Here is a 23,263-nt window from a genome sequence, read left to right on the forward strand (position 1 = left end):
GACAAATTTTTAGGACTACAAAAATAAGGGCGATTGTTTCAATAATTTTTATCCAATTTTTCACCTGCCAGACATATGACCCATTCTCACAGATTAGCCAGACTATTTATTTTGTAAACTGCGCAACATCTCTCACTAATAGAACTATTTTTATCGCTGGAAAAAGAAGTGCAGTATATTTGTACTTTCTAACGCATTTTCCGCCCCAACCCATCGGACCCCCCTCCCCCCCCCCTCCTTACATATATACCAAACAGTTCTATCGCTTTGCTGGCTGGGAAATTAAAGTACCAAGTTGATTAAATTAAAATTTTCACTGCGTCCTGGACTAGCAGGCTTGTCGCCGTATTTCTTCGATCAACAACTGAATTACAAAACAGGCAAAAATTATCCTTCAAACTGAATTCTGAGAAATAATTTTAGAAAACAACAGATAAATTATAAGTTGAAGAGTTCATACTTATATTGTATTGTGAAAAGTAAAAACATTTTAATCAAATAAATAGTTTAAAAGCATAATTGATACCCAAATAAAGTTGTGTGAATCCCCGGCGCTATTAGTAATAATAATTCATTATTTCATCTTCAAATACCGATTAGCCTACAAGGCTATTAGAAATCAGAAATAAATAGAAAAGTATAAAAGCAATTATAGTAACTAATAGCAATAAATTTACAATAATAATTGAAAAAAAATATTTATATAAGTGAACATGAAATATAATATTTTTCTGGGTACCTAGTCTATAAACCTATCTATACATCTAAGAAAGAAATAATATAAATTATAGCACAACAGTCTAAAAGTGAAAGTAATGGGGCAATAGCTATATTTAAAAATAGCTAACCAATTTTAAAAAATTATCAAAAATTATTAAAAAAAAACTTACCTGAATATTACCCCATGTCTGAAAAGCAGTGAAAACCAGCATAAACGCCAACCCCAACATAAGGACATTGATGAAGCCTTTATCACAAGCCATTTTAATTTGAAAATGTTGTGTTATTTCTTCTCAACCAAAGACACTCCAGTGCTGCTGGTACCATCCAAAACTTCTACAAAAACAAAACCTGCCGCGCGGTCACTTTTACTTTTGCCTGATTGAGACTGACTGAATAACGTTGTGTTGATATACAACGTTACGTCGTTCCGCGGTGCTGCAAGTACTGCCGCAATTTTGTTGATAAGTGGGAGTCAAATTTTTTATTTTATTAGTAAGATAATAAACCGTAGTATCAATTTATAAGAGCGAGCACTTACATGGATAGTACTATAATTTAATTGTATATATTCTAATTCATTACCACACAATAATGGTACTGTTTAGCAAAGAAAATAAAATTTAACACAGTTTTTGATTTACTTACATTTGAATATCTGACATCATTTTAAACAATGCCATTGACGGTGTGTATAAATTTGTTATAAACAAGAAATTTATTAAATTACTAGCTTACTAAATATCTTTTCTGGCCCATATTTAATTGTTTTAAAACTTTATTTCTTTGTTTATTTATTACTTTTTATAGGTTAAGAATTTTTTTAAAAGGCAAGAATAGAATCCACAGAAGAAATATTTTGTACAATTTGACATTTGACAGTAGTACAATATTATGCTTCATTGCCAGATCTGCATTGCTAAAATTAATAATATTATATATTCGTATTCTTGACCAGAATTAAATGTTAAATTTAAAATAATTATAATAAAAAGGATAAAATATTATAAAAGCGGAAAATCGACAATTCATAACTTACAGCTATTGAGCTATTTATAGAAAAAGTGAAAAAGGGATTCATAGAAAAAATCTTAAATTCTACATTGTACTACATATTACTATTATTAGGTATTACGGTATTACAATAGACCAACAAAGAGCAAATTTATAATATAAATTGTTCATAAACATTATGGTTAAATGCTATAAACTTTAAAAACTTTTAAAGTATAACAAAAGACCATTGACCTATGCTAATGTATTATAAATTGTAACCTGCTAAACAGGTATCTAAACGGCAGATTAAGTTAATTAAATCTTTAATCTACCCTTTTGATGAAACGAATAATTATTTTACATTATTACACATAGACCTAATTATCAAAATGATTGATAATTGATTGAATTAATAATAAGAATTGTTCATTTTGTTTTTAAACTGTAAGTTTGCCAAAATAAGATACAGTATGACAACACTGCGGAAATTGTATATTTAGTTGCATATGTATAAGATTTTGTCTTTGGGTTTTGTTCAATAATTTATTTGATAACTATTTTCTACAGAATGATAATTAAATGACAAAAATTCTACACCTCATCTATTAATTACGATAGTAAATGCAATAAATCAATAAATATTAATTTTAATCATTGATTAAATTCAAAGAATTCAAAGTAATTAAAAAAAATTAGGTAAATATGTCGCTGATTCATACTTCAGAACTGTCAAATGTCACATCGAAATTCTGGCAGATTCCTCACCCAGATATTTTTTCCGATTTTATTTCTAGTAAAAATTGTTTAAATATATACATTCTTATCGGTTTAGTTAAATTTAAATGATTCAAAGGACGGTAAAGATAAAAAGTGTCGCGAATGGGAAATTTGTTGTATTTAATTAAAACAATTCGTCACCAATATCCATCAACTAACGACCAGTGTCTGCAATTTATTGCAATAAATAGAAAGTGATTCTTTATTGTATATTTTTTTGTGCTGTGAATAGTATTTGTAATATTTAATTTTATGTAGAATCATTAGTTTACATAAGTGCTATTGATTTTCTTTTAATTTTAACGTGCTGGATAGTCATTTCAAGAGTTTTGAATACATCCAAAAATATCTAATGTGTATTATCATTTTCTGAGTGATGATTTATTTCAAACAAAACACTGAGTGAATATTATTTTTGTCAGATGGTTTATAAAATATAATGCTTTCGAAATGAAGAAACAATTTTTCAGGGTAAAGCAACTTGCAGATCAAACTTTTTTGAAGTAAGTTTTTTATGAATACATTCTCTAAATATTAATAAATAATAAACGCTTTTTTGTGAGATTTACAAATTTATAATGATAAGAAAATTTAGATTTTATATTTTTAGCCACTTGTTTACTTCAACAAAATGATTATTTGATATACCTCCTATATTAGTGTTATCTATATCCATTAATGACACCTATATTTATATAACATTTTAAGCAATTTATGTTTCATTTATAAATATTGAAGGTAATAATGATATTGCCATTTTAGGGCTGAAAAAAGTGAGGTCCTTAATCATGAAGAATTACAAATTGCAGATCAAAAAGTTGAAGTATTCAGATCAGCATTAACTGCTATTACCAAAAAAATTTGTCCTAATGGACCTACAAATGAAAGAGATAAACGTTTGGTAAAAACAGATTATTCTTTAACAATTTTAGATAAGAATAGGGATTTATTATTATATGTTTTTAGAAAAAATGTCTGGAGTATCAAATTGGTAGCATATTTATTGAGGAAGCTAAAGAAGAGAAAGAATGTGTGTTATTTCAACATGTCTTGAAAGATTCTGGTAATGATTTGAATCACTATAATCATCACAAACCAAGCGACAATTAAAAATATTTAAATTACAGGACGTGTGGAACAAGAACTTGCAAAAGAATTTGCCGATCATGAAGTCAAGGTGGAGGAGTTGGTATATTCACCTTTGCAAAGGGTGATCGATGTGGAACTTCCTAACATAATAAAGCAAAAGCACAACCTTAAGAAATATTGTTTGGACAAAGATTCAGCTAGTAACAGATATCATGTAAGTCTTAAATCAATTCAGTTTTATAAAAGTTGTCATTGCCCTAAAATCAAGATATTGTTTTCTTTAAAAATGTTTTTCAAAAAAAAGCAAACATCTTTAGGTAAAAAACATTGATCATAGTTAACTATGGTTAGTGTATAAGTATATCTTTTATTTGCAAAACTTTTTGTGATACTTGAACAGTTCATATTACATTTATGGGTGTATATTTTATTTCATTTAATTATATGCAACTGAAACAATTAGAAATGTGTATGGTATTATCAATGATAAATATATTATCAACCACAAAACAAACAATTTAAAGTTATTTTCAATGTAACTGTTTATAACAAATGTTAACTCTCCCTTTGTCTATTTGGAATTACTATTTACCATTTAGAAATTATTATTCTAGTTGCTTAACACAAATTTTAATTTCTAATTGTATTAAACTATTCACCTTCCTAAATTATTAAAAATATACCTTCTGTTATTATTTATTTATATAGGGAAATTAAAACAACTTTGGGTGCACATCATCAATGACACCATGCGTCGTCTTATGGAGTTTGCTGATGATGTGCAACCAAAGTTATTTTAATTTCCCTATATGTACTACAGTATGTCCCTGGATTGTCTTTACAAGTGGAAAAACTTTTTTATTATTGACATTTGATACATTCTTTATAAAAAAATTTGCTTGTTCTAAAATTATTTATAATTAATTATTCTATTTATACTTTTCGAACTTTTCATACCTTTTTAGAGAAAATTAAAAAAAAACATGAAAATATGGTTGAATTTTATCTTGTGTTTTGAAGTCCCGAAAATCAAAACGCGTTTCTATGGTAATATAATTTCGTTTTCATTTTTTGATAGATTGTTGTATGGATTGTTATTAAGTAAATATGTTAGGTAATAGAATTTTAATTAACACCTTATTTTTTCTGGTTAAAATGTTAAATAAGCACAAAATTTATTTAGTTCAATGCTATGGAAAGGCCGGTAATAGTTATCGGAAAATGTGATACTTTAACAACAGCAAAAAATGTGACATTAATCAAAATTAATAATAACCATCAGAGAATCAAATCGAAATTATATTATCATATAAACGCCTTTTTATTTTTAAGACTTCAACCGTATTTTTTTTAATTTTCTCTAAAACGGTATGGAAATTTAGAAAAGTATAAATGGGATTAACCATTTTAAAACAAGCCAGTTTTTTTGGCTCTATATACATGGTTAATTGAAGGTTTTTTTACTTTAACTTTAAAACACCCTGTGATTTTGTGAGTAACTTTTCCTAAAACATTATTTTTCCAGAACCATGTCTCCTGAGCATTTTGTTTTTTGGCTCATATCAACACATTGGTAAATTTTGATAGCAAGATGAACTTGCCACCAACAATTTGCAATTTTTTCAACTCTCATAATATCACGAGGTGGCCTCTGTGTCATATTGACACTGATTAGAACTCTAGGTATATTAAAATTTAAAAAACGTTAAAAAGTAACGATACAGGTTTCGTTTTAATAAATATTAGTAACACTAACAGAACTAAGGATATTAAAAAAAAAATGGCGCCGGGAGGCACGTATAGCCGCCCATACTAAAATATGCTAATAAAAAGTTGGTAGGCAGTTCTTTAGTTTCATAGTAAAGGAATTTTTCCAATTTTGGTACGCGGGTATTTCCCCTATCCGCCACCTAGGGTCGCGTCCATAGATTTAGGAAGAACAGATATCATATTGTGTATTTTAACCCGATCAAACAATCGGAGGTTGACTACATATTGTAAAAACCAACTGAGATAGAGAAGGCGACATTGCCACATCTCAAATTTGCGCCTATCTACTTAGTTTGATTTGCAGAAAAGGTGACTTTAAAACCTTCACCGGATATCAATAAATCTCAATTTCTTAATTAAATTAATAGTTTATTTTTAAAGAAGCATGCGTAATAATATGTTATTAACCAGAGGATATATGCGTTACTATAAAGGACATGTTTACTGTTTAATGTGTTGAAACGTCTAGAACTATTGGCAACGTCGCTGCTAGTCTTCCAGAACGAAAATGAGCCGTCCGTCCCACCACCCCTCGCGAAGGCCCTTGGTCCATTATGGTCCATTATAGCGTACTACGTTTAGCTTACGGTGTGTTTGAAGTCGGAATCAAGTCCGAAGTGAACTTTTCAGTGTTTTTCAGCAGTTTTTGTTTTTGTTTAACGTACTTTTGAATCTGAGAATTTTCAATATGATACGACAGTGTCAAGTGTGTGGAAATATAAGCTCAAATTACCCGAATTTGTCTTTTCACAGGTAGGTACATATTTCCGCCGTAATTGTACGTAGGCGTCCCACAAGAGAGCTCCTTACAATTAAAATAATTTCTAATTATATTTGTTGAATTTGGATCTATTAAAACAAGAACGTAGTAGTCGGTAATTGAATTATAATTCGTCTCAATTACTACCTAACTGTTGTAGATCATAACAAATTTGAATATAAACGTTGCATTTGAAACTTTATTATAAGCCAGAAAGTGACATTTTTTTCTTAAAATTGCGTCATATTTTGGTCATTATATACAATATTCTAAAGGAATTTTGCTCAACAAATAAACAAAGGTGTTTACCCGACCTTTTTTGCATTTTACTGCTTTATTATAACTGCCCCTTCCGCCTTGTTTAGGCAATTTTTTACCACCGTACAAATACCTCTTCCTAGAGTTATTTGTACGGTGTGTTTATCTTTTTTTTAGAATGGGACGAACTGTAAATAATTTTTAGGCTACTAGTTTTATACATACCTATATAATAATAATATAACGGCTGTATATATATGTATATGTATATATGTATATATATATATGTACATACCTATATACAAAATGACCCAGGCCTCCAAAAAAACTTTTTATCTATTACGTTTTTGGTTTGTGATTTTTATTTCAATTTTTTACATAAGATGGGGGTCATTATAGCGCACATTTTCAAAATATTTTTGTCAACATACAAGGTGATTCAAACCGCATACATATGCTTAATACAGTTCATGAAGATTGAGACATTTAACTAAAATTTGATTGTCTGATGAAGCTACCTTTAAAAGTAATAGGTTTGTAAATAAACGTAATATTCATTATTATGCGACAGAAATCCCATACTGTAGCACACAGATTTGATACCTTTAATGATAAATGCCTTCTATTGAGAGACTAAAAGGTAATTGCCTCGTATCAGAGCCACCATAATACAAGAAGAAGACCGAAAGTCAAATCTTGCCTTATATTTTCAAAAAAACAATTTTCTCATTAAATATCGATTTTAGGTATAGGAAAAGTTATTAGTAATACAAGATTAAACAACTATTACACAGTACTTCACAGGAAGCTGTCGATTGCGAACTAACTAAATCGTTACTAATTACTAATTTTGAAGTTCTTTTTAGATCAAAAAAGGTAAAACTAAAACCTAAACTGTCATTTGAGATTAAACGGGAAGTTCTAAATAATGTTGCCTATTCTAAACAAGAAAAATTTATTTATAAGTTTTATAACATCTCTAATTAAATTTGGACGAAAAGAATATTTCTGTTTGCTGTAGGTAATTTTCTCAGGGAAAATACGTAAATAAAAATGACTATTTAAGTCAAAAAAAGTCAATAGGACAAGTTATTCCAAAAAAAGACTGTCCTTTTCAAAAATGGACAGGTGGCAACCCTAGGTATTTCTGGAATGGAAATCTAATGGCAAATCTACAACTTTAGTTTGAAAATATGTTCCGGCCACCTATGTTTACAAAAATGTCTAAAATGTGCTTTACCATTGCCTCCATATTCTGAAAAAAAAATTGAAAGAAAAGTCACCAACCACAAACCTAATATAGAACTGTTTCAGAAACTTCACCCTGTAAATATTCAAAAGTAATTGAAAGTTTATATAGAAGTAACTAAAAGTTGAAATTGAAAATCGACGTTGGAGCGATTTTAGAAAACTACCTACTAACGTTTCAACATAAGTATATATGGGAAATGAATTATATTATTATATTAGACCTTATAACAAAACTCATCTGACGAAAAAGTGTTAATGTAGTATATTAATATGGAATGAAAATTTTACTAATTACTTTACTTTCACTTTACTAATTAAATTCCTTCCAAAAAACGATACGCCACTGACCATTAGAACAATCCAAATGCGCCTAGTTGCCGGGGTCGGAAATTTTAGACTTCTCTATCTCTTCTGTCCTTGTTTGACACAATGGATTGTTTGATACACTTCCAACGAGTATTTATGGTTGAGATGTTCGGTCTATCTTTATAATGTCTTTGGTCGCGTCCGATGGGAGTTTGGTGTTCTCCACACGGATTTTCTCAAAAACGGACTACGGAAACACGGAATATCTCAAAAATTGCGACTTTGACTGATTTTCATGCTATTACAAATTTTGTGGCAAATATTATTCCTAATCTTAAATTGAAAACCGCGTTTCGCTAGCTACTGTAATTTTGGAGTTACGATTTTTTAACTCCCTCCCATACCCCCTTACCAACCCACCACCCCCACCAAAAACTAATGGCCAGATTCTCAGGTGCCACAGTATTTTTGTGCCAAATTTGGTTAAAATCGGTTTAGCGGTTTTTGAGTTATCGTGTTACAGACGGACAGACAGACAGATACCATGAAAATATTTTGTATTTAGGTCAGTATTTATGACCCAAATAACTCATTTTGAGTGAAATTAAAAAAACTTTTTTTTGCCGATCTTAATAGCCTACTATTATACCTGTTGGTATGGTCGGCTAATAACTGTAATATCTAAAAGTGTACAAACAGACAAAAAAACTTTTAGTTAAAATACTCTAATACTTTGTATTGCTTCCCCCGGCTGCTATAACTGTCTATAGACGTTGGTTCATAAGGTTAATGCTGCTAGGCTGTAAATATATTGTGTTGTGTTTTCCTATTATTTTTCAAAGACCAAACGAATATTCATAATTTCGTCCATCTTCAACAAGATTAATGACTTTTGCACAATATTAGACACTAAGAACCATATTCAATCGTACACAACAATAATCACCAAAGCCACCTCGTCATTATGAAGAATAAACATCAAAAAGTAACGATAATTGAAAAATTGCAAAATGTTTGTTGCAAGTTTATTTTGCTCTTAAAAATTATCCCAGGTATGTGTTGAAATGAGTCAAAAAACCAAATATTCAGGACACATGTTCTGCCCGAAAAATAACGTTTTATGCCGGATCCAGACCAAGGCGACAAAAAGTAAACACGATTTTGAGACAAAAACAAGACAAACTTGAGACAAATTGTCCACATCGCAAGGACAAAAGTACAACAAAGTCAAAAGTTGAGTTGTTGCGAATAAGTTTTATTAACCATGTGTGATTTCACTGGTCTCCTACTGTTGGCAGCACACGCCATCCACACTACGCCGACAATTTGTCGTAAAATATACAAAACATAGACACTTTGTTCTTTACCGACTCCAGACGGGACATTGAAAAGTCTCCGAATTTTGAAACAAAACAAAAATGGGACAAAAATGTCGCAGGAATGTATTGGATTTGTCGCAATTTTGTTGTAAAACGTGAATGTTTCTGTCTTGTCGATGTTTTGTCTGCTTGGTCTGGATTCGGCATTAGGAAAATTTTTAAGCTTCATTCACCTAAAAATTGTGGAATAAATTAGTGATGTCAATTAGTGTAGAAGATTGTTCTTTTAATTTCAATGTAAACATTCAGGACGTCAAAATTAGTGGCAGCAATTTTCACTTAGTAAAAAAAGTTAACTCACTAACTAATTATACCGTATGATCGAAAAAAAACGGCGACCAGTTGGCTTGGAAATGAATATCGATGACATTCACTCGATAATTTTATATACCTACATATGTACAGGGTGAGTCAACGATAGAATAAAGTCCATTATCTCATTTGTTTCAAGGTTTACAAAAAAATTTTTAATATAAAAGTTATAGGGATGGTTAAGATACACATTTTAAAATTATTATAGAGTATACAAGGTGCTTCATAAAAGTGTGGCGGCTATAACATATGTTTTTTTAAATGCAACACCCTATTTTTTATTTTGTTTTTAGATTCTGCGTGAAATTCCATAACTTTTTTATATATAATATTATATACCTAAAATTATTAGTTTTTGTAATATTTCAATTTATTTAAACAAATGTTAAATTGCAGTGTGGTAAAAAATTGTCAGTGGTGCCATTGTTTCTGAAGTTGGAGTACCAAAATTTGGTAGGAGAGTTTTATAGAGATGAAAAAAAAGATATATGTAAAGATATTTTAGTTAAATGATACAGGGTGTTCAAAATATATTTATGAATTGCAACTACTTAAAATTAAAAAATCTCAAATTTTTTAAATGGGACACCCTATATATTATCATTTTTTCTGATAGATTTGACAAAACTCTTCAACTTTTATTAAGTATGTCATATCCCTATTTTTAATAGTTTGCAATTTATTCCCATTTTTTCTATTTTTACCCATATTTTTAATACAATTACCCTATAAAATCATAGTTGCCATGACAAAACAAAACTATTTATTACTCACCTTTAACAAGTAGCTTCATAATTAGTTACAATTGCTGGTATTAGTTAAAATTAATTAACTTAACTCAAATAAACTAAATCGCAGTAGTGAATTTCTTGGTGTATTTCTATATTATGAAAGATGACACTTGGGATTTTTTGTCGGGGCGAATAGCCACAGATTAGGGTAATATTAGATTACCTAATTGCTAAAGACTACTGATATATGAATTTTCTTCGACATACAGTATAGTTTTTTTCTCTTAGTAATTCTGATTTATAATTCATTTGGTAAAGCCAATATTACTACTGCCACGAAACCGTCCCATTACACGATGCAGATAATATAGTTAGTAAGTTTTCTAGATAATATACATCTATCCTTATAGTAGTTAGCAAAGTACTATATAATAAATAGTACTGAACCAAAAAATGTGGTTTTCTAAGCTTGTCCGTGTATATCATTCACATTGACTAATTCATTTCAAGAAAATCTGTTATCTCTACCATTTATACTTATTACAACAAATTAAACTAAAATTCAAATTTTGTTCTTAACTTGCTTAACAGACATGAAATTGTCATAATTATTAGTTTTGTCATGGCAACTATGATGTTATAGCGCAATTGTATTAAAAATATGGGTAAAAATAGAAAAAATAGGAATTAATCGCAAACTAATAAAAATAGGTATATGACATTCTTAACAAAAGTTTAAGAGTTTGGTAAAATCTATCAGAAAAAATGATAATATATAGGGTGTACCATTTAAAAAATTGAAATTCCTTAATTTTAATTAGTTGAAATTCCTAAATATATTTTGAACACCCTGTAACATCTAACTAAAATATCTTTACATAGGTCTTTTTCTATATATCTATAAAATTCTCCTACCAAATTTTAGTTGTCCAACTTCAGAATCAATGCCATCATTGACAATTTTTTAACCCACTGCAATCTAACAATTGTTTAAACAAATTTAAATATAACAAAAACTATTAATTTTAGGTATATAACATTATACATAAAAAAGTAATGGAATTTTACGCAGAATCTAAAAATAAAATAAAAAATAGGGTGTTGTATTTAAAAAAACATATGTTATATTCGCCACACTTTTTTGAAGCACCCTGTATACTGTATAATAATTTTAAAATGTGTATCTTAACTTAACCATCTCTATAACTTTTATAGTTAATATTTTTTTTGTAAACCTCGAAACAAATGAGATAATGGACTTTACTCTATCGTTGACTCACCCTGTACATATAACATGACAACGATCTTCATTTCATAGCCGTTGCCGACACCGTTTTTTTCTGGATCATATTGTACTTCAAAATTTGTTTTGCGAGTATTGTCATTTTGGCCTTTAATTATTACATCCGTCGAGAGAAATTGTAGTTAGAAATAAAAAGTTTATTAGTATTTTTTAGACATTGTAAATGATATTAAATCCTTAAGTATAAAATATAATTGAAATCACTAAACTATTCCACTAATTTCTAGGTTCACAATGAGGCTTTAGAATTAATTCTACCTGTGTGTTTTGTGATCATTGACAAATTGCTCATTAAAACTGCAGGTATAAAATTCTATTAAAATTGAACTGACAGTTTTATTGTAATTTTCGAGCTGGTCAACTTTAGGCGACAGCTAGAATACAAAACACTCAGGTAGAAAAATGTGTTAATAGGGGCAGTTATAAACATACTTTTCAGTTCACTTTACCCTTAGTTTACATCAGATCGCTGTAGTATCACCTACAAACAGTAGTTTATTTGCAAGTTACATTAACACGTTGATATTGCACTAACTTGACTTGAATTTCATTTGTATTTTGTGTATCTCTCATAATATGATATATTATAGATAGTCTTCATCAATAACGTAATAACTCAAGCAATTTGACATTTAATTTTTTATATTAGAAGCAAAATCAGAGTTCGTTATGGAGGTATGTATAAAGTGTTTTTACTTGACGGTTTAAAATACCGTTCGATCGAGAAAAAAACAGTGTCACAGTAACCTTTGTAAAAATATTTTATTGCTAATTTTTCCGAAGAGCACCTCTGTATGCCATGTATTAAAAATTAACTTAACATTTGTCAAAAATTAATATTTAAATTAAAAAGGTAAAAAGTATGGAAACTTTTTTCTTTTTCCCGTTTAAGTCTTGCTTTTCGTTGAGTTTTTATGTCATTTTTTATTAGATGAAACATAGCGGTCGACACCACAAAAGTTATCATCGATTATAATTTTTAAGACCACTGTAACATCGTTTTCTTTAGAAATGTCTGTAAACAGTTAGCATGGAAGATTATTTTCTATATTGTTTGTTTTGTGGAACTTCAGTATTATTAATACCAGGTATTTTTCAAAAGTTGCTCACCAGTATAACTTTTTTATTCTTTCAGATAAAAAAAAACGAAATTTGTTATGTTAGTATATGACATATGTAAATAGGTATTGATTGACATATTCAATAAGTTTCGGTCAGTTCCTGTTTCGCCGGAAATGACTACAACTTTTGATTTTTAAATGTTACTCTCATTACTCTGTATGTTTTTACTTTATTTGATAGAAAGTGACATTCTGGATAGAATGTCATATCATATATCAACTTTTGACATTTTCAATTAAAAAAATAGCTAGCTCAATCTACAGTATGTGCCTGGATTGTCTTTACAAGAGGAAAAACTTTTTTATTATTGATATTTTGAGAAAATGCACTCTTCATAACAAAATTTTCTTGTTCTAAAATGGTTAATCCCGTTTATACTTTTCGAAATTTTCATACTGTTTCAGAGAAAATTAAGAAAAACATGAAAGTAAGTATGGTTGAATTACTCAAGTACTAAAAATCAAAAGGCGTTTCTATGGTAATATCAATTCGATTTAATTCTTTGATAATAGATGGTTATTATTAATTTTGATTAACGTCATATTCTTTACTGTTGTTAAAGTTTTACATTTTCCGATAACTATTATCACCCTTTTTCTAGCATTGAACTAAATAAATTTTGTGCTTTAACATTCTGACACAACAAAAAATATTACATTATTTAAAATTCTATTAATAATAATCTATCAAATATCAGTTTTGATTTTTAGGACCGAACCGGAACGGTATGCAAATTTGGAAAAATATAAACGGGATTAACCATTTTAGAACAAGCAAAAATTTTTATGAAGAATTCATTTTTCTCAATATGTCAATAATAAATTCCTGTTGTAAAGATAATCCGGGGCCATACTGTAAGGTGCAATGGCTCTATTAAAACCATTAATTCTTTAATCATGGAGCTAAGGAAAAATATATTTGATCGTCTACGTGTCTTTTCCTGGTCAGTTAAAAGATTCCCAAATCGTATTTTTAATCATAACTCGATTTTTTTAATTGAACGAGAGTGGCTCATTAGCGTATTTGAAAAAAGTATTCTTTTACGAATCATTTGGTATCACATACTTGTTATTTAAAGTTGCAAATTGTAGTTGCATTTATGACCGTGACACTCTAGATTGAAATTTAAAATACTATTATTTTTTGAGCGAAAATGTCAAAAGTTGACATATGATATGTCATTCTATTCAAAATGCCATTTTCTATCAAATTAAGTAAAAAATATCGAGAGTACCTTTTAAAAATCAAAAGTTATAGTCATTTCCAGTGAAACAGGAAATGAACGAAACTAGTAGAATACGTCAATCAAACCTCATTTATGTCATATACTAACCTACCAAAACTCGTTTTCTATCTGAAAAAATAGAAAATTTGTAGGGGTGAGCCACTTTTAAAACACCCGGTATAATCACTTTATCATTGTCATCTCTGAAATGTTGGCAAGGAAGCGAAAATTTACAAACCCACTTTAATACATATTAAATTTTATATAACATATATTTTTTTAGGCAACAAAAAAGGAGAACCTTAAAGAAGACATGGAAGAAGCTGACTTCAAAGTGGAACAAAGCAGAGACGCTCTGGCTACAGAGATGTTTACTCTGTTATCTAAGGAGAATGAATTGTCTTCTTATATATTACAGTTGCTAAAATTACAAAGGGGATATCATGAAAGTGCCTTGAAAAATTTAGAGACAATAATACCCGTGCTTGAAAGGACAATAGGTATGTGAATATATGGCAACTATCAGATGGTTTACAACAGATGTGATAACTTCTTTATCGTACTTTTTACATGTTTAAAAATATATTTTTAATTCCTGTTACGGTATTTTATATCGATTCTTTATGTTAGGCATTTAGGCCAGTAAGCAAGGATAAAAATAGGGCATTACCTCTGAAAGCTTGACACCCGCACCGATTGACGTGAAATTTTAACAGTGAATAGAGATATATGTAAGAAACAAAAGTTACATAGTAGCGATGTGTGCTTTAACCCTGGGAGTGACGCCCACCCCTTCTTGGGGGTGAAAAATAAATCACCCATTTTAATTGCAAAAATCAATAAAGGGATGAATTCTAAGTAAATAATGTTCTATTACATTTTTTCAGAAAAATAATATTTTCCGACTTATTTAGGAATGAAAATGTTGATTTTTCATCTAAGAACTGCATATTTTTCTGCCATTTTCTTCCAAAAATGTGTTCTTTCGGCATTATTTTACGTAAAACGTTGCAGTTTAGTTTTCGAAAAATAAAAAATCACTTTTACAGAGTGATAACTCGATTATTATTACACCTACAGTAATTAACAATGAATAACAAAAATCAATATGACCGTTTTTAAAGTGATTTAAAAGACCTTTTAAATGCTTTTATAAAAAAGGCCGTATCTCAAAAACTCACGGAATTGTGATAAAAATAAAATGGTCACCTAAATCAAAATCTCTGACTAAAATCTTAAAAACAAAAACTAAGCATAATACATATGCAGTTGGCTATATTTAGGTACTTAGAATAGGCTTTGCAAGTTCGAGCGGTTTAGAATGCCTAAATTTGGAAAAAAGTTGAAAATAATGGAAACTTTTTTTTATTAAATTTTTAATTTTTTTGACATATCTCAAAAACTAAGCAAGATACGTAAAAATGCAATAGAGTAAAATTGAAGGTCTTCTTTTGCAATATTTTTGCTCTCTTTCAATTTTCTGTAGATATCTTTATTTTGTAGATATTACGTTCTTTCAGTTTGACTTGCGAGTAAGGACCACCTTCTTTCAGCCCTTAAAACCCAAAAATCTCGTAAAAATTAAGAGTTCAAGACTGTTAGAAGTTAATTTGTAGTTCGTGTAATTTTCTACAAATTGATGGTTTTTATTTTTATGATTTTAGTCATAGATTTTGTTGTTAATTTTTTTCCGAAAAAATGAGGTGACCATTTTATTTTTATCATAACACCGCGAGTTTTTGAGCTACGAACTTGAAAAAGCCTTTTAAAAAATCATTATTTAAAAGGTCTTTTCAAGCACTTTAACCCTTTACTTGGCAAAAGAAAATATTTCTGATTTTGCCTAAAATTTTATGATTAATGAAATAAGTAACATCAATGTAGTTAGGAAAAAATGCAAAAAAAATTTTTTTTGCTCTTGGTGGAGATTTTATATGTATCCCAGAGGATACATTACTTATTTTGAAGAAACTAACGATAATTAATAAATGTATCTTAAAATATACATTGCCAATTATTACTAACATTGAAATACTAAAACTTAGACTAAATAAACAAAAGAGAACGTATTGTTTTTGGATATTATTTTAATAGTTACACAGGTAGGTTAAAATTCTCGAAAAAAAATCCATTTAAAATACCATTTTACGATACAAACTTTGTTTTCATTGCGTACTACCTGAGAAAAAGATCCTCAACCATTTTTTGAAGCTGTTTATCAGACTCTAAATATTTCTCTACTTCTCCAAATTCGATTAAAAAACAAAGAAAAATATTCGTAAGGTGATATCAATTTTCACTTTGACAAATTTTGTTACTTATAGTAGCGCAGTATTCAAATGGTTTACGTTCCCATTTAGGGAAGGCTTACTTCGTCTAATATCAATTCATTTTTTCAAAAGCCTGGGTCTTTTAGGACGTGTAAAACTGGCCGGGGAAACACTGACTGGTATTTTCGGGAAATTGGAAGGCGTCAGTTTTCTTAAACTATTCGGTGTGGCCGTCCTTGGAGATGAGTTTGGTGAATCAGATTCCCTCTAGGTCCTAGGTTACTACTAATACAGGTTTAATAACAACTGTTTTGAAATGCTCTGAAAAAGTATACAGCTTTTTCATAGCAATATCATAGAGAAAGAGCAATATGATCGCCTATTATATTTTGCGATTCGCTTTCGGAAAATATACTTAAATTTTCTAGCGAGGAAGAAATCGATGGCGCAGAGGATGTATCATTCTCTTCAATTCGACGGCGGCAAGTATGTTGTATTTCATCTTCAGATGATGAGCTTCTCTGGGTATCAGACTTTATATTTTTCTTTGGAACCAGTTGGAACCAAGAATAATATTTTTCTTGTTCTGTAATCTTGAGTAAAAGAAAAATTCTGGAAGAAAAATATCTACATAAACATGACGATGTATCTTGTAAGATACGGAATTTAAAAATCTTTATTTATACTGATCATGGCGGTGTATCCTGTGAGATACGTTAATCATTTTCTGGATTAAAACTAATCAGAAAATAATTAGACAATACAAATATTGTAATGTCGAAGTAGTTGATGCTTCTCTTTGATGTCTTGACTAAGTGTTAATGGATTTTTGAAAAAATACCACATATTTATGTCAAAAACTTATCTGCATGTCGAAACACCCGCCTGCACTCGACGCCATTATGCACCCGACTGCCACCTAGTACAAATTTAGGCTAGCTATGCGCAGGGAACTATCTCTTAAATACATAAACTGTGCATAGAGTGCACTAGTTAAATTACAGAACATGTATAGTAGTTGTTACGAATTTTTTTATTTAATGTATCTCAAGAGATACACAGTGAAGTAAAGGGTTAAATATGGTCATATTCATTTTCTTCGAGAAATGTGTTCCTTCGCCATTATTTTACGGTAAAAGGTTGCAATAATTTAGTTTTCGAAAAATAAAAAATCATGTTTACAGTGTGATATCTCGGCTATTATTACACTTACGGTAATTATCAATGTGTGATTTATTTTTCACCCCCGAGAAGGGGTGGCACTCACCCCCAGGGTGAAAGCACACATCGCTACTATGTAACTTTTGTTTCTTACCATATATCTCGTTAAAATTTTACGTCAATCGGTGCAGGTGTTCAGAATTCGGACCCAAAGCCCTCGCTTACTGGCCTAATTCTGAAATTGATATTGTAGAATCTTCGGCAGAATCAGTGTTCAAAAATAAATGGCTTCAGTTAGGCTTCAATAAATCAGTTGTAGACTTTTTGGCTGTCACTGTATAGAAGTTATTTTTAATAATATTTTGTATATTTTTAAGGTGATAGTCCCATTAAAAAGGTTTTTGGAGTACCATTAGCTGAACATTTAAGGGTCACTGGAAAGAAGCTAGCTTTTCCTTTAGAAATATGTATCACAAGTTTGTTAGAGCTTGGTATGAGCGAAGAGGGGTTATTTAGACTTGCCGGCGGCATGTCAAAAGTTAAGAGACTGAAGTCATCTATAGATAGTGGCTGTTTTACAAGTTTAATACCAGAATATAGGTAAGTTATAATAGTAGCGTCTTGTGTGCTTTGAACGAGCGGGGGGGCAAGTAAAACTTACCTATTATATTTTATATGAAGTCGATTCTTCTAGTTATTGTGTTGGAAGAGACGCCATTGACTTGTCAAAATCTGCATGATAGTAGGTTTTTTAAAGATTTTTAACAGTTAACCTCCGCCAATTTCATTATGGGTTAAAAACTCAAATCTCTAACGTTTGCATTTTTTGCCTGTTTTTTGCATTTAGTGTAAAAAAAATAAAACTATATAGGTTTTTCCCTTTCTGAGAAGCATTTGTTTTGAATGTTAAAAAATTTAATGAAAAATATACAATGTCAGTCAAAATATACAGCCATTTAAAAAAACAGAACTTTGGGCAATATTCAAGTACAACTTATAGCAAAAATCTGATGATGTATCTGGATTTTGTGTTAGGAACTATTTTTGAACCAGTTATTAGCTAATCGATAAGTGGAAGGTTAGCGGAGATACAATGGGTATCCCAAAATTCAATATTTTCAATTTTGATTACGGGATCGTTAAATTTCCCGAAAAAGTTGTTAGCATTTGTGAAAAACACAGTTCTTTTAAGTTAAGCAAAAGTTCTATATTTGAGAGAAAACTCCAAGAATTGTTAAAGCAAGAAATCATTAAAAAGAGATAGATAAATGTTCGATTCTGAACGATTGTGAATAAAAAACGAGTCTAAATAGATCTAGTAAATAGAAATTGGGCTTTTTCTGATAATATTTTTTTTTTTCAGAGATGTTCATGTTCTTGCGAGCACGTTAAAATCCTATTTGCGGGAACTCCCCGAACCATTGCTCACTTATAGTCTTCATAAAGATTGGTTGCAGTCAATGCAGGGTCCCGAAGATCAAAGAATAGAAATCGTAAAGCATTTATTAAATAAGTAATAAAGTCGATCTTTGCAATATTTTCAAATTGTAATATAATATTATTTCCGTTTAGGTTACCTCAGGAAAATAGGGATAATTTAGCTTATCTTATACAATTCTTAGCCAAGCTTACTCAGCATACCGAGAACAAAATGTCTTCCTCAAACATAGCAATAGTAATAGCACCAAATTTATTATGGGACAAATATGAAGAGGTAAGTACCGCTTTAAAGTATAGTAAGTTAAGTATAGTAACTGTCAAATTACAGTAAAAAACAATGTTTATAACTTAAACTTTCTTATTTCTTCAGATTAAAAAACTATATTTGTTATATTAGTATACAGGGTGATTCCTGTAAGTCGGTCATGCTTTCGAGGAATGATAGGGGACGTCGAAATATTAATTTTGATATAGCACACTATGGGTCGGAAATGCCTCTTACGCAAGCTACAGGGTGTTAAAGTTTTTTAAAAATTAAAGATGTTCTTTAATAGTTTTTTTAACAGTTGAAGGTATCGTTATAAAATTTTATTATAGAAGTCTGCCTAACAGAGACACTTTAAAGGTAAAAAGAAGAGGTTTTAGTTTCAACCAGTGGCGTAGCTGTGATACGCATCTGGTAATATTTTCAAAAAAAAATAGTACGCCACTGATAAAAATGAAAATTTCGGAGGTTTTTTATTTACTCGGTTTATTTCCAAGAAAAAATGTCTCTCGCAACTTTCTTCTATCTAACACCATTTTGTCACAATTTAAAAATAAATATTTTTTTACTGAGAACCTTAAATATGCGAATTATTATAACTACCTTAAAACTACGAATTTACTACGTTATTAACAATAAAAAAAATTCTAGTTTAAATTTATAATTTTTAAAAAATTTATTTAGAGGTAATAGCACAGATTATACAGATTATAATCTTTGTTTTTTCTTTATTGTTTTTCGTGGTTCCAATTTTCGGAATCGGGCACTAGTTAGGTGACTAGTTTGCGCACATAGCACGCCCACTTATGGCCTCTAAAATTGTGCACAGCGCCTGACCGGCACAGTTATTAGAGAGATATCGGAAAACCGAATAGCGTCATCCAGTATTTACGCGTACCTTATCAGGGTTACGATATGCGCGAGTCAACGCAACACCCGCTAATAATGTTACCGCCTGACGTAATTTGCGGATCAATTACACCAAGCGCTCTTTCTAAATAACCTCTGATAACGTTTAAAAATTGCTTAAATGGGCATGTGCGGGTATTTGACAACCGGAGCCGGCCGGCGAGATGTTTTATTTTAGATTATGTTTGAATTGTTTTGAATTATTGCCTTAGTTTTATTAGGTAATTTGACATTTAAGTAGCTGGGATTAGTTTTAATTAAATAAATATGGCTCAAAATATGGATTCCAACTCTTCCAATACTAAAGAACCTATAAAGAGTCTTAGGTTTACAGCAGATGACGACTTAGCCCTTCTAAGAGAATTTGTTGCTTGTTGCCCTAAACCCACTTGCAGACGTTGAACAATAAAGCACTGGAAATAAGCACTTTAGCCCTTTAGTTTTAAAATACCTAGTAAACAAAACAATTTCAAAGTTTTAAATTCAAAGTTAGGTTAAGTTTAAATAGCGGACGCGACGCGATCAAATTCTTTCCGATCCAATAACTATAAATGAAGAGAGTTAATACCACCTCATGTAAAGGAAATAACACCTGGCCTTATTAACGTCCATGCACGCTATTCGGTTTAGCGATATCTCTATATTACACTGTTTATTGTTATTTTACGCGAGTTTATTTTTGCGCACAGGAAATTTGACTCGTTTGCACATCGTCATAAAAAACAATTTTCGTACCACGAATTAGGGACAAGATTTTTATCTGTATACTTATAGGATACCTAATCTGTGGTAATAGTAAAAAGTACTAAAGTTACCCAAGATGAACGGAGCTAACGATGCACATGTGTTTCTGCCCTCTAGTTATAAAAATTCGCTGGTATTTAAGATTCTCATTAAAAAAATTATTTATTTTTATATTGTGACAAAATGGTGTTAGATAGGAGAAAGTTGCAAGAGACATTTTTTCTTGGAAATAAACCGAGTAAATAAAAAAACTCCGAAATTTTTATATTTATCAGTGGCGTACTTTTTTTTTTTTTTTTTTTTTTTGAAAAAATTGCCCGATGCATATCACATCTACGCCACTGGTTGAAACTAAAACCTCTTCTTTTTACATTTAAAGTGTCTCTGTTAGGTAGATTCCTATAATGAAATTTTATAACGATACCTTCAACTGCGCTTGATCCATCAAGCATGCGTACCGAGTAGGTTATGTGCTAGCGGCAGTCGTATTAATTTACAATTATAGTACCTGTAATTATTATTAAAAATAGAAAAAGTGTCATATTCGTGATTAAGAGTGGTGCAATGATGACCAGAGGTGGAGGCAAAAGTGAGGACTCCTCTAAAAAGCAGGTGGGAGAGTTTCAAATATTGAACCAGCGCATGGAAGAAATGGCTGCCAAGTTTAAGACTGACCTTAATGACTTCCGGAACGTTTTACAAGAAAAATCCATGGCAAGGACAAGTGCCAGCGAAGACAATGTCTTAAATGGCGATTTACTGAAGTTATCCGAAAAATTCTCATTATTCGAAAAAACTGTAATGACGTCATTGGACTCTTTAAGGCAGGATATGAATCAAATAAAGATAGAGGTCGCTACAAACAACAATAATATTCTGGTGCACGGTGTGAACGAGGACTCACCTGACATCTATCAGGCCATATGCGATCTAATGCATTCCAAAATCAATATAAATGTGCAAAAAAACGATATAAATTATTGTTATCGTTTGGGTACCACTAATACGAGAGACAAAAAACCAAGACCTATTTTAGTTTCATTTTGTTGTCGATGGCTTCGAGATCAAATATTTTATAGCAAAAAACTGCTCAAAGGTTCAAATGTCTTGTTTACTGAATTGCTTACGGCCGAGAATTTAAAACTATTTAAAGTTGCCCGTGGGCACTTTCGAAATCACTGCTGGACAAGATCGGGGAAGGTGATTGTTCTGTGTGAAGGTGTGCAGGTGGTTGTCTTTTCTCAGGAAAAACTCAGTGAGCTGATTGGAAAAGCCTAGTTCAGTGTGATACCTCGTTGACTAATTTCTCAAGGTACTGTCTTTGATTTTCTTTCAATTAACTAATTTATATATCAATTCACTATACCAAATTCAATATCTAAAAAAATGTGTGGATATTATAGATATTTGAATATCTAAAAAAAAACATTTATATTTAATTTTTTCTTTAAGGAGTTGTTCTTCTAGTTATCATAATAAGCGTATTGTATAATTCGTTGTTTTGAATGCTTCTATTTTTTAAAGAAACTGCATAATATTACTTTGTTTTTCATATTTTAATGTATTGGCTTTCTAGCAATTGTTATACGTATTAGATATGGTTGGGAATTATTGCTTATACTTTTGTTTTCTATTGAAAATACCTATTTTTTGAGGGAAAGTGTATATTAATTTCGTTTTGATATAAGCATTTCAAGTCTGCCTATTCTAGTATGCGGGTGAATATATCTATGAATTATTGAACTTTAATTTTTTATTCTCTATTGATGCTTCAATTACTAAGCTAATGAACACGAAATTTTGTATGTAAGTTTTATTTGATTATAGTAGGCGGCGAGATATAGCTGTGACTTATTGTATTTTTTCTATAAAATCTTCTTTCATCTTATATAAGTTGGGTAATGAATAATATAAATTGTACTTTACGGCTAAACATTCCTGATACTGCTTTTGATGGGCATGTATGTTTGCTATAATCTGAGAGGGTGTGATCGATGGGAGCTAGGCACTGGCGTGGGTACTGGGTTGCGACATCTCAATGATATTAGGTGATAATATTGCGCAGGTAGGCCATAATTCCAAAATTGTCAAAACTAAGAGCCTTGTCACTGCTCATCTAAATGTTCGATCACTCAATACAGGGTTTGACGAGTTCGCTAATTATATTTATGATTGCAACTTTGACATACTAGGACTGTCAGAAACCTGGTTAACATCTGACTGGGATTCAAGTTCTTTTAATCTTGAGGGATATAATCTAATACGCAAGGATCGTGGGGCCAGGGGTGGCGGCGTGGGAGCCTATGTAAGGAAACATATTAGTAGTCAAATTGTGGATCTTGGAATAACCTCTGAGAGTTGTGAATATGTTGGCGTACGTATCAACCTAAATAAGAAAACTTTGCTATTTGTGAGTTTATATCGACCTCCTTCGTCGAATTTAGAGCATTTTTTTGACACTCTAGAAAACATGTT

General features: G+C 30.4%; 2 protein-coding genes across 4 annotated transcripts in view; one reads left to right on the forward strand and one right to left on the reverse strand.

The window, feature by feature from the left end:
* The window catches only part of LOC115878491 (UNC93-like protein MFSD11), a 56,112-nt gene extending 54,603 nt beyond the window's left edge, over window positions 1–1,509 (reverse strand). Inside the window, exons 1-2 of one of the 2 annotated variants that reach the window (XM_030895020.1) lie at window positions 1,369–1,509; window positions 891–1,167 (exon numbers count right to left, since the gene is read on the reverse strand). In XM_030895020.1, the coding sequence (XP_030750880.1) occupies window positions 891–983 (93 nt within the window). In that variant the 5' untranslated portion in view covers window positions 984–1,167; window positions 1,369–1,509. Of the gene's footprint in view, window positions 1–890 lie in introns of both variants that reach the window. The other variant, XM_030895019.1, reaches the window with a different exon arrangement.
* A 941-nt stretch (window positions 1,510–2,450) lies between these two features.
* Window positions 2,451–23,263, forward strand: part of LOC115878492 (rho GTPase-activating protein 17-like) — a 49,911-nt gene continuing 29,098 nt past the window's right edge. For both annotated transcript variants that reach the window (XM_030895022.1, XM_030895023.1), the window contains exons 1-8: window positions 2,451–2,996; window positions 3,256–3,394; window positions 3,460–3,556; window positions 3,621–3,796; window positions 14,283–14,499; window positions 17,808–18,030; window positions 18,794–18,943; window positions 19,003–19,144. In XM_030895022.1, coding sequence (XP_030750882.1) covers window positions 2,944–2,996; window positions 3,256–3,394; window positions 3,460–3,556; window positions 3,621–3,796; window positions 14,283–14,499; window positions 17,808–18,030; window positions 18,794–18,943; window positions 19,003–19,144 — 1,197 coding nt within the window. In that variant the 5' untranslated portion in view covers window positions 2,451–2,943. The remainder of the gene's footprint in view (window positions 2,997–3,255; window positions 3,395–3,459; window positions 3,557–3,620; window positions 3,797–14,282; window positions 14,500–17,807; window positions 18,031–18,793; window positions 18,944–19,002; window positions 19,145–23,263) is intronic.

The sequence above is a fragment of the Sitophilus oryzae genome, unplaced genomic scaffold (assembly GCF_002938485.1).
Source record: "Sitophilus oryzae breed Bouriz unplaced genomic scaffold, Soryzae_2.0 scaffold_1515_pilon_pilon, whole genome shotgun sequence".
Classification (NCBI taxonomy): domain Eukaryota; kingdom Metazoa; phylum Arthropoda; class Insecta; order Coleoptera; family Curculionidae; genus Sitophilus; species Sitophilus oryzae.